This window comes from Schistocerca americana, chromosome X, assembly GCF_021461395.2.
Source record: "Schistocerca americana isolate TAMUIC-IGC-003095 chromosome X, iqSchAmer2.1, whole genome shotgun sequence".
Taxonomy (NCBI): domain Eukaryota; kingdom Metazoa; phylum Arthropoda; class Insecta; order Orthoptera; family Acrididae; genus Schistocerca; species Schistocerca americana.
The window spans coordinates 314247121-314259717 of NC_060130.1; the positions used below are offsets into that span (position 1 = coordinate 314247121).

The window sequence follows — 12597 nt, forward strand, 5'->3', positions numbered from 1 at the left end:
AACCAACAAATGACATCACGTCACCACACAGAGTTCATCTCATTTATAGTTATATTGATCAAGAAACAATTCAGAACATGGGCTGATCAACTCAGTTTTCTAACCCAACAGGACACATTTGAGATACGTTCCCTATTCAGCACTTGTTATGCGGAGAGCAACTTTGCAAAGGGGACTGATGACCATAGATGTTAAGTCCCATTAGTGCTCAGAGCCATTTGAACCATAGCCAACTTTGCAATATGGAATTCACTCTCTATAAATCATCATTAAAAGTTTTACACATAATCGTGTGAGCTGTATTGCTGCTATCGATATTCCCACTGATTATTAACATTGATTTTGTTCCACCAAACTGAAATATCAGTTCGGCAAAATTCAAATTTGTTCTAAACTGGAACATAATTTTTTTTGTCTGAAAACATATTTCCATAAAAATCATTCCATTCCATTGTGGCATAGTGGTACAGTAACATTCTATTGTTGCTGTTGAAAAACAGTCATAGGTTGCACAATATTCTATAGTAAGTTCATAAAGAATTTTGTGCAACCAATGACTTTTTTTAAAAAAATAGTACATATTTCCATGTCTTATTATGCCATGACATATGTTCAGTTAAGTCACTCTCAACATATTTTGAGTTGCCTGTATTGTGGTAATTTGTTTCCTTCGTTAACTGAACATCGTATATTAATTTGTAAACTGATGTGACTGAGAGTGCATTTTCGGAGTGGAACAATTTAGATAATCGTGAGTTAATGGAGAAATTCTTTGAGATCACTGTGCTTATGAAATCATGAACTTTATAAGAGTTCAGTTATATATTTGTACAGCCATCAAGAGAGAGCTGGGTGGGATGCAGTTGTGAGGACCTAGTTACACTCGAGAGTGCCAAGAAAACATAATTGACAATAACACAGTTATTAGGCAGTAATACAGGATTGCCTTCCAAAGCATCCCACCACAGCCGGGCCAGCAGAGCAGTTCCTTGTCAGTGTTGGGAGACTAGTGTGTACTTATCTTGCACTACCTCCAGTCCAGTGAGCATCAGGTGGTGGCTGTTATGTCACAAGGTGGCCATCGAGCAATGGCCCCTGGCTCTATGTATCGATCTCAAAAGAGCACTCGTTTATGTCAAAGATTTGCACTCAGGAGTCAGGCCCCAGGTCCACCTAAAGCATTGCTGACTCACAGTGGTCAGCTCCCAGCCCTTGTTTAGGAGACAGGCGCTGGCAGCATCAGTGTCTGCCACAAGAATAGGATGCGCAGCAGCAGTGCCCCCTCTTGAAGGCAGATGACACACACTGTCCAGGTCATGCAGGTCAATCGGTCAATCTTCCAGCAGACCTGCAGGGTGATGGCAGCCTCCGCACCCCATCAATGTTATCTCAGAAGCTGGTAGTGCAGGTGGCAGTGGCACCGTCCTTCCAGCCAGACTTGAGGTTCCATAGACGATCAAAGATGGCTAGGCATGCTGACGGTCGATCTCCATATCATCCCCTCTCACTGGATAGAGGCAACTGATACAAGGGCTTGAGACTATTCACTGGGCAGTTGGCAATCAGCCCTCTGCAATGAGCCGTTTGTTGTATTTATGTTGACACTTCCTGTGCTCTTCAGTGGTGGATATGGCTATGATATCATGTGTCCTCGTTTTCCCTCACTGTCAGCTCTCCTAGTGACTTCAGACTTTTGCAACTTCACCTTTCAGATGCTCTTCTCTGCTGGCTCTGTACCTGAATGCTTATTATTGTATTGTACCTGGCCTGCCTTATGACACATTGTCATGTCTCTAGTATGAAAATATCTCTTAGCTTCTTCCATGATGTCATTATGCTTCATTTCCAGGCTTGAGCACTCAGTCATTCCCCTGTGCTGTGACAGCTTCCGTGTTTGCCACAACTTGCTCAGCATTTCCCCCTAGCTAGCAGTCTACTGGTCATTGACCAAGGCAGTTTGGCTTCCAGGAGCTGCCAAGGTAGATCTTGAATGAATTTTTAATGTCAGCTGGGGATACTATCGAGGGACGTAATATCTCCCCCTTCTTTCAGAAAATTTGTCTCAAATTGGTCAGTTTCGAGTGTACAAAACAATTTAATGCTACATATTTTGCACCAGTAGTTACACAGTACACTGCTTTAGTTACTTTTTCATTATCATACAATTATTTCTTACACACTGCCACAATTATTCACATACTTACTGGTTCATCTATTAGTTTACACATAATTGACTTACTGTGTCTGAGCCTTATTTACCAACCAATGAATAGATATTTGGTGCACAGGTAAATCTGAGTGGTACACTGACTTTTGTTTAAAACAGAAGTAGCGTACACAAATCGCAATCAGAACCACTACAGTACTGGTAGGTGTCGTGCTTACGGTCAGGTTGTCTATCGTGGTATTCCTGTATGTGCAGGAACATTTGTTTGGCTGTAATTCTCCCTTTTTGCATTGCTGCTAGTTCGTTTATTGAGTGTATACTGTCTGGATTCAGGGTATTATTTAGGAAGGTTAAATCTTGGGTAAGCAGCACCTTTAGCAGCTTCTTGGGCCATTACAACATGAGGGTGTTCCATCTTAAATGTGGTCATACCAGTGATCATAACTGGTAGATAAAATGTCATGCCTGCTAAGTCCTAGGTCATACTGTTTATTAGTATTCCACTATCCTGTAATTCCACTCTATTCATACCTGATGGTTTCCTGTGTTCATCCTGAGCACGGGGTCCTGGGTTCGATTCCTGGAGGGGTCAGGGATTTTCACCTGTCTCGAGATGACTGGCTGTTTGTGTTGTCCTAATCATTTCCTCATCATTCTTGAAAGTGGCAAGATTGGACTGAGCAGAGGCTGGTAATTTGTATGGGCGCTGATAACCGTGCAGTTGAGCACCCAGCAAACCAAACATCATCATCATCATCATCATCCTGTGTTCATAACAGTTTACTATGACTACTTCTAGTAAAAAAAATTGAGGATACCCAGGGAGTACATATTCTCTGGAAATGCAGATATCACATTAACACATCCCTCTGACATTAACTTGCTTCAGTTTTTCCCAGGAATAACTGGACGTCATATGCCTGTATACCAGTCTGTATTGTTGTACTTGGGCAGTTTGTAACACTTCCTCTGGGGTTTATGTTGGTCGTCCAGCGACATTAGAACATAGTCATCTCTTTGCTCTGAAATTATTAATACATCTTTGGCCCATACCTGTACCCATTTTGGTATGTGACCACAGAGAAAGGAAACTTTATCACTGTCTGCTTCTCCCTTCAGAAGGTGCAATTACCCAGACAAAATTACTCAGCTCCCGTATACAAAACCCTCATTGTATTGATTCCTCTACAATGGAAAAAAAAACTTTAAAACATGTTATAAATAGAACAGAATAAAACTGGATGACTTGCTAATAATCTGCACAAGAACAAACGAAGTGAAATTTAGGCAAACAACAATCTCGAATCTTTATCTGCTGACATGGCCCAAGACTGGAAGGCATTTTAGACATACTCTGGTCATCAGTCATATGTTTCTTCCTTTGTTCCATGAGGTTTCATATTCAGTACTGTAGATGCTGCTGGTATCTGTGGAAATGCACTGACAGTTCCGTTGAAAGACTTAGTACGTCCCACGTGAATAATCGAAGTCTTTATTGGCACCTGTATTTTAACATTGACAGGCAACGTCATTTCCACTACTTGGTATGGTCCATGGTATTGGGTCAGGATTTACCTTGTTTCGCCTTTTGATGTCTATGGATTCGGCACTAATATCCATTGGCCAACCCTATACTGAAATAATTCCCCTATGCATTGTCCTATCTCTTCTTGTCAGTCTAGGGCTTTTGTATTTGCATGTTTTACTTGTTGGCAATTGTCTCATAATTTCTTAGCAACTTTTTTACTGATTCAGCATTGGAGCCAAGCTTTGGCTTAATCACTTTGAAAGACGAAAGCATTTTTCTCCATTATATTACCTCATATGGTGAAAGAGCAGTAGCCGTCGGACTTTAGAACTGTACGCCGCAGTTACAAAATTTAAATATATGTCCCAGTTTTCATGATTACTGCTAATGTAATAGCTCAACATCTTCAAAATTATGCAATGAACCATCTCTATTCTCCCATTGGCTGGAGGATGGAAGGGGCTTGTTTGCAGCTTGCAGATTTGGAGCAATAGACACAGTTGCTTCATCAGATCAGACATGAATTTGGTACCCTGATCTGTAATTAGCATGTCCGGGATGCCAAATGTGAGCAACCAATTATTTACTAATGCTTGAGTAACTATACTTGCTTTTTGGTCAGGAATTGCAAAAATTACTATATAACATCAGAAAGGGTCAATTATCATCGATATGTATTTGCTTCCTATTGGTCTTGTATTAAATGGCTCCAAAATGTCCATCCCAAGTATTTCAAATGGTTTAGATGCTTCTGGTGGAAGTTGTAATGGACTCGGCTGGTGGCTAAGATAGCTTGTTGCACACAAGGTACGCATTTCCTGATGTACTACTCGACATCTTGTTTTCTAGTGCTCCATCAATGTTTTTCAACAATTCATCTATCAATTACCCTTCGTCCATGATAGCCTGACAACATGTGGTCATGTGCTTGTGCGTGCCAAGACTTCATTCTGGAAATCTGTGGGTATTACCACTCGCAATCCGTACTTTGTTGTTCTGCACAGCAAGACATCGTGCATCATGAACTAAGGTTGCAATTTGAATTTTTGATAGTCAGGATCAGCAGCTTCAAACTTTTGCCATTCAGCAATGTTCCTGCCCAGTGTTTGTAGAACAGCAATTTTGCTACTCAAACTCTTGGCATTACTATGCCTTTTCTGTGGCTTGTGTATTACCTCATAATCAAATTGACTTAAACGGAGTTCCCACCTTGTTAATCTGCTGCAAGGGTCCTTCGGTTCTAATAACTACTTAAGAGAAGTGTGCTCTGTCACTACCTTAAACCTTTGGCCATATAAATAACAGCAAAAGTACACAATAATATAGATTACTGCTAGCATCTCTTTCATAGTCATGGAATAATTTTGCTGTGCTTTGTTCAGTTGGGATTTGTATGCTACAGGACACACTTTACCATCTATATTCTGTCGTAGTAAAACCCTCCAGAGCCATATTACTTGCATCGCAAAAGAGAATAAATTCTGTTTCAAAAGTGGGGAATGTCAAAACTGGGTCTGATGTCAATGCTCATCTTAAAGCATCAAATGCCATCTGACATTGGGTAGGTCATTCAAATTTTGCTTCTTTCTGTAACATACAGTTCAAAGGTCTGGCAATTTCAGCAAAGTCCTTTACTAATCGGAGATAATAATTACAGAGACCGATGAAACTCTGCAAGTGTTTAACTGTCTTCATTGGAAGAAATTTCTGAACTGAACATTGATCTGTTCTCACACCTTTCTTACTAATCATATGTCCAGTATAATTTACTTCTATTGCTGAAAAATAACATTTATTGATGCTTAGCATTAGTTGTGCTGTTCTCAGTCTTTTTAATACTTCCTCCAACCTTCCTACATGCTCTTCCATGTCCTCTGAAAGCACTATTATGTTGTCCAGATAGATCAACCATGTTTTGGTTTCAATCCCGTAAGTAGACAGTCCAATAATCTCTGAAAAGTGGCAGGTGCATTCTTGAGCCCAAGTGGCATTCAACGATATTGCAAATAGCCTGTGGGATGGAAAAAGCTTTATTTGGCCGATCTTCTGGCACTACTACTATTTGATGATATCCACTTTTCAAATCCATTGTGGAGAAATAGTTACTCCGACCTCAGTTGTCAAAAGTCTCTGTTATATTTGGTATTGGATATGCATTGATGATTGTTCATGCATTGTGAGGTATTGGCAGTCACAGCAAAATCTATATTTTTAGTGCCATCTGCTGACCTTATCAGGACCAAAATTATGAGTGCCCCCCCGGGGACTGTCACTATATTCAATAATACCATCAGCTAGCTGCTGGTTAATAAATAGTTTCATTATTGCTAACAAACACTTCAGAACTTGATATGGGTTCTTGTACACTGAAGCATTATTCCCATGTTGGTATTCTATGTTGTCTTAGTGGCATTGCTGGTAATAGACCACTCGTTGGTGGAGATGGCAATGACGTCATGTGTCCTGGTTTTCATTTGCTGTCAGCTCTCCTAGCAACTTCAAACTTTTGCAGCTTCACCTGTCAGAGGCTCTGGCTCAGCACTCAGCACCTGTATACCTGTATACCTGTTGTTGCATTGTATCTAAACTTCCTTACGACACTCTGCTTTGTCACTAGTATGATGGTATCTCTTGGCTTGTGTGATGTCATTGTGCTTCACTTTCAGACTTGAGCACTCTGTCATTTCCCTATGCTGTGATAGCTTCCATGTTTGCCACAATTTGCTCAGCATTTCTCCCTAGTGAGCAGTCTGCTAGTAATTTAGACAGGTGATTTGACATCCAGGAGCTGCCAAGGTAGATCTTGCATAAATTTTTAGTGTCCGCCAGGGATACTATCCAGGGGTGTAACAACTTGAATCACGTTTGAAGTTTTAGGTTCTTGGTATGAATTTGAGGTTGCAAGATTTCAGTATGAATTTAAAATTGCTGGTGTTCTGCAGATTACTGCTTACAGAGTTTGGTCGTAGCAAGTACTTTGTTGTAAATGATGTAATGTTACTGATTTTCATTGATGGCAATGCTGTAGCAAATAAATACTGTCCTTATTTCATAAGAGCACAACAGATAGATTAGAGCTGATTTTCAGTTTCCTTGTTAAGGAGCAGCTTTGTGTAGTATTACACTATCTATTTAATAAAATATCAGTTTTTTCCCTGTTGGCTGGTTGGCTGTAGTCAGTCAGCTTGACACCTCACATCTCACATATCTTCATAGATATTTTAGAAATATAATAAACTTACCTTCAGTCTTTAAAAACTTAAACAACCCCTCCCCCCCCCCCCCCCCCCCCACACACACACACACAGAGAGAGAGAGAGAGAGAGAGAGAGAGAGAGAGAGAGAGAGAGAGAGAGAGAGAGAGAGAATAGTTCTGTATGTGTGTTCAGTTGTTAGCTCTGATGAAGGACTGGAGGTAAAGTATATAGCCGTTTCTACTTTCTGATCGGTTATTGAACAAATCTGTTAATTTATGAGTAATAAACTATCCCCAGATATGTAATAATATTTCATCCCAAATTTTGTAGTGCTTTTAATAATAAACATTTTTTCCCATTTTCAGACTGCATGTGGTCACCTCAAGGACATTCAAATGAACAGTCAGAAAGATGTGATCGTTGTGGAAATAATATCAAACACTGACAGTGATGAAAAGAAACAGCCAAAACCAGATGCATTATGTGACACAAATAAAGATGAAACATCTGCAGAACAACTTCAGGAAGCAACTGAAACACTTAAATTAGAAACAAGAGTAGAAAATGTTTTAATGCTGCCATTGTCAAAACTACAGGAGTCCGCAATATGCAAAGAACTGAAACAGTTGCATAATATGATCAAACAAAAATTTAAGAACATTTTGAGGGTGTACTTCAAACCTGTTCCCTCACACCAGGAGTATTACTTTTGTGATCCAGACTGGGAAAAGATACATATGGTATGTGTATAATTTTAATTATGATGCTACTTTTCACACTTTTGTTTTGTAATACTGGATAAAAGTTTTTACATTTTTTATTGGTTAACATATGCTATGGTTCTTAATTTCATTGACAAATTCTGTTTATTACTCATATCATAAATTCTATATAAATCATTTGTAATATAGAGCCTCTTTGTATTTTGAAATTAATTGCAGGATATGGGCTCATATGACATTGAAATTGAAGGAGAGATCAGGAAAACTGAAACTGGAGATGCTGCAGATGTTGAGACTTTCAATTCAGAGTTGGTGGAATTTCAGCCACAGCACTGTGGAATACCAGGTATTTCTCACAGAAAATTATTTGAACAAATTTAAAGATATTGTGTACACGTTCCCCTCAAATTCCTCTGTGATCATTCCTCAGTTCCAGATTAATGTAAAATGCTTTCCATGGAAGTAGGCATGGAGTTGCATTCTTGTGTATTGTAGTTATTTCCAGTGTGATAGCAGTTCCTCAATAGCTTTTGCATGATGTTACACTCTCAGTTTCACACATACTGTGTTCTGCACAATGTAGAGTACTGGAACATATACGGTTTCATTTTTATCTGTAACAATTTCTGTACTAGATTGTACCAAAATATTTTTTTTAGAATTCTCACAGTCAGTAACAATCTCTATATTCTGTGTGACATTTATGGTACACCTGACGTATGCTGTTTTGGGCATTAAGCAGGAAAGTATTGGGAAGGGCATGTTAGTGAAAGTTAGAAAAACTAAGATGATCAAACATTCCTTCTTATATGTCTAATTTTGTTTGTTACTTTTTTTTAAAAGATCGTATGACACAACAGTAGCTCATATTAAATACGGGACCGACAATGAACTGTCCATTGATATCTTTCATATGTGTTCTAACATTATTGAGGAAGATTACAGAAAAATCAAACTCTTAATTTAAATTTTTAGGGGTCAACAGCTGGTGTGAACTTGAATGAAATCCATTTGGGAAGATACTAAATTTCACCAAAAATTGAAATAAAGTGATAGGAGTGGCTAACATTTGGACCAGTTTACTACAGTCATCTTTGGTGCATAATGACTTTTGAGCAGTCTGTGATACCTCCCTTATGGCCAGGCTGTATGTAATGGACTGATGTAGTTAGTGCAGCAGATCATGTAGTGGAGGTAGCATTGGTGATTAGTGAATTTAATGTGAGCATTTGCACATATGGAGTCATCATGCTAGTTCTGCAAAGGTTTGCAGGAGAGCTTCTGTAAAGTTTGGAAGGTAGGAGACGAGATACTGGCAGAAGTAGAGCTGTGAGACCGAGCGTGAGTCGTGCTTCGGTAGCTCAGATGGTAGAGCACTTGCCCGCGAAAGGCAAAGGTCCCGAGTTCGAGTCTCGGTCGGGCATACAGTTTTAATCTGCCAGGAAGTTTCATATCAGCGCACACTCCGCTGCAGAGTGAAAATATCATTCTGGAAACATCCCCCAGGCTGTGGCTAAGCCATGTCTCCGCAGTATCCTTTCTTTCAGGAGTGCTAGTTCTGCAAAGGTTCGCAGGAGAGCTTCTGTAAAGTTTGGAAGGTAGGAGACGAGATACTGGCAGAAGTAGAGCTGTGAGACCGGGCGCGAGTCGTGCTTCGGTAGCTCAGATGGTAGAGCACTTGCCCGCGAAAGGCAAAGGTCCCGAGTTCAAGTCTCGGTCGGGCACACAGTTTTAATCTGCCAGGAAATTTCATCCACATACTGCTGCAGTAGTTTACTGTTGAACATCTACGAGCAGTAAAAACATAACCACATAATTCACAGTTCTTTTGGAATAATCAGGTACGTATGCAACAGACACTGTCATTGCTTTAACACATGGCCTATTGGTGTAAAACTTATTGCACTGTTAAGTTGATGCATTGTTGTCATTCTAACCAACACAGGTTCCTCGTCTGAAATTCAGCTGTGGACTGACTGTCTCGTGACCAAAAATCAGGTCCTTACATGTCCTCACAATAATAGGTACTGAAACTACACATTGTTCAAAGTGAAATTTACAGAAATTACAATTCAAACTTACTTCATCAAATTAACTGAATACTTCGAAAGATTGGTTTAATGGTTTGTTCCACTAGAACAGTTAGGCCGAATTATTGGTTTAAATCGAGAAATTAACAAATATAGTTATGCAAACAATAGTTTTGACAGAACTGTTAATAACTTTAGAATTAATTAAGGGCTGACTTTGCTAACATGTTTTCCAATAGAACCAAATAAATACTCTATGAATACTATTAGTTTGTCCTCCAAATGTTTATAATTAGTTCAGAATTTATATTTTTTGATATGTCAACAATAGAATTTAAGTTACGAAACAATTACTGATTTCACCCTATAATGAAAGATACTAACTAGGAATAGCCAAAAAAAATTGGAAACTCAATTACATACATGCTTTAAAACTGAGAACCAACCTTTCTCTTTTATGAAAATGCAAATTATATTCACATTTGTTAATGGTAATTAGTTTAAAGTGAGGAAAATTAATTTTAAGGAGGCAGATGGCAAAACAAGAGGGGAAGTAAAAATATCCCAGCTTGCTTTGTCGCAAATTGATATTACTATCAAGTAAATGGGTAATAAACACTATTGTGTTGGTTCTGCATGCACATCCAATTAACAAACAAATAAATAGCATATATAAAAAAGACATATGATATTAAATGACAACCACAACACAAATGGAAATGAAATATATACCTAGCAACAGCAACTGTTCTGAAAATTTCCATTACTTTGAATTTTGTGTATCTTCTTCAAACAGTTTCTGTTTAATAGTGTAACTAGGGGTATTGTACAGCATGACACGAGTGGGATGTGAGTCGCATGGAAGAAGTGGAGTGTTAGTACGAATGAAAGGCATACAAACCAAGAAAATGTGGAGTAGTTGTGGATAAAAGGGATCCTACAAGAAGATATTCCATACGCCTGTCTCATGGGCAATGGGATGGGTGGCTGGATGGGAAAAAAAGAGGTGAAAAAGTACAGTAAGGAGCATTCTGGTAGAATGTAAATAATCTGAGAATAAGGGAGACTACCAGCAATGCAGAAGCATTAAGTCAACGCCTACGGTGTGTGTGTGTGTGTGTGTGTGTGTGTGTGTGTGTGTGTGTGTGTGTGTACACTCTAGTGTTTATTCCAAAAGCTTGCAAGTTTGTTTTGTCTTTTTTGTGTGCCTGTCGATGACTCAACACTTCTGCTATTTGGTTCAGTGAGTGACCACCTTTACTTCTAAATTGTTTAAAAAGAATAGTGATTTTTCAGGGCAACTGTGGAATAATGAAAAGGCACTGAGGTAGGCACAGACAGCATAAAACTGCCTCCTCTGTAGCATGACTAGCTTGCAAGAGAGCAGGGGAAGATGGCCTAAGCCATCTGCCCTGTAGGAGATCTAGAACTCAATGGATAAGATTTAGAAGTGTGTCTCTGTAGGCAGATGCAGGAGGTAGTCACATGTCCTGTCTCTTAAACTGCTTGATTTATTGTTCAAAGTGTGCTGGACTATGCAGCATCTCAGTATGGCTCTGTACTACCCTTGGGGTTCAATCTGTCAATTCAATATGCATGCAGGTGCACATGTAGCTCACTGGAATGACGAAGTACTGAAAGCAAAATAGGAAGGCAATAAAAATTTTTAATTTTCTGGGGTCCATAGTGCAATTGACAACTGGGGTTGTACGTACAATTACTTGGTTGTACAGCAATGTGGTTATTGCTTTAAACACTGTTCTCATCTCCTGTGCAAGTGGAAATTACGTGGCGTGCAAAATTATGTGTGTTTTCACTTCCACTTGTAGACCATTGTAAGTCATCACTGTGTGGGCCACTTGCCACAGATAAGTACTGTTTCAAGTGTTCAGTTGTTCTTTCAGTACCGCACAATCTGAGAAGATCTTTTATTTGAAATTTGTTACATAGTAGACCAACATTAAGAAAATATATTTTCTTACTCCATATTTTTTGAGTTAATGTTCTGTTTGTAGATCATTTGTATAGCAAGTGCTCACTTGGTTTACATTTGTTGTTCTATATCTAAGGAAGGCTAAGCAACATACTCTTACAAAGCTATCACATTTTTAATGAGATGATGAGGAGCTTAGTGTTTAACATCTTGTTGACAATGAGGTCATTAGAGACAGAGCACAAGCTTGGATTTTGGAAGGATGGGGAAGGAAACTGGCTGTGCTCTTTTAAAGGAACCATCCTAGTATTTACATGAAGCGATTTAGGGAAATCATGAAAACCTAAATCAGGATGGCCAGTCGCAGGTCTGAACTTTCGGCCTCCCGAATGCGAGTCCAGTGTGCTAACCACTGTGCCACCTCGTTTGGTTTAATGACATAAGTTGGACGCATAGCTGGTAGGCTATAATGTGATTTTTTGCATTATGTTTCCTATTATTTCCTTGCATCTTGTTTAAAGATACTGTGAAATCTGACAGTGAGTGAGAAGTGTACCACTTGTTATAGGTTAGTGAGTTGTGGGGTACACTATCAATTGTGTAGCAAGAACAGGAGTGAATGTTACAGGGATGGTAATCGGAAGGTTAGTGAGGCCCTCTCGTGAGGAAACTAGACAAGAATTGGAGAGGTTGCACAAAATCCTTCCTGTCACAATCACAGCAAAGTCTAAGAAGCAAAACTTGTTAACACTGGTATTCAAATATCAGAATTTGGCAATGTCATGCACACTGTTGTTATAAAAGGTATTTACTGGGAATAGTTAATAATTATTTACAGTCATTTCAGTTTCAGTTTAACTAGCTTACTCTGTATAGCAATGGAAATTATTGTACTGTTAACTAATATTATTTTAATCAAAGAAAGAGGAAAAAAATACAAAATCAAATTCTGTGATTTAATATTAATTTTAGATGTGAAGATGCTGTCAGTATTTTATTGCAGTTTTTTTTTATTTGCTT

General features: G+C 38.9%; 1 protein-coding gene across 1 annotated transcript in view; it reads left to right on the forward strand.

The window, feature by feature from the left end:
- The window catches only part of LOC124555989 (KICSTOR complex protein SZT2-like), a 332080-nt gene that overhangs the window by 81755 nt on the left and 237728 nt on the right, over nucleotides 1-12597 (forward strand). Inside the window, exons 7-8 of the mRNA XM_047130034.1 lie at nucleotides 7258-7632; nucleotides 7834-7960. Of these exons, the coding sequence (XP_046985990.1) occupies nucleotides 7258-7632; nucleotides 7834-7960 (502 nt within the window). The remainder of the gene's footprint in view (nucleotides 1-7257; nucleotides 7633-7833; nucleotides 7961-12597) is intronic.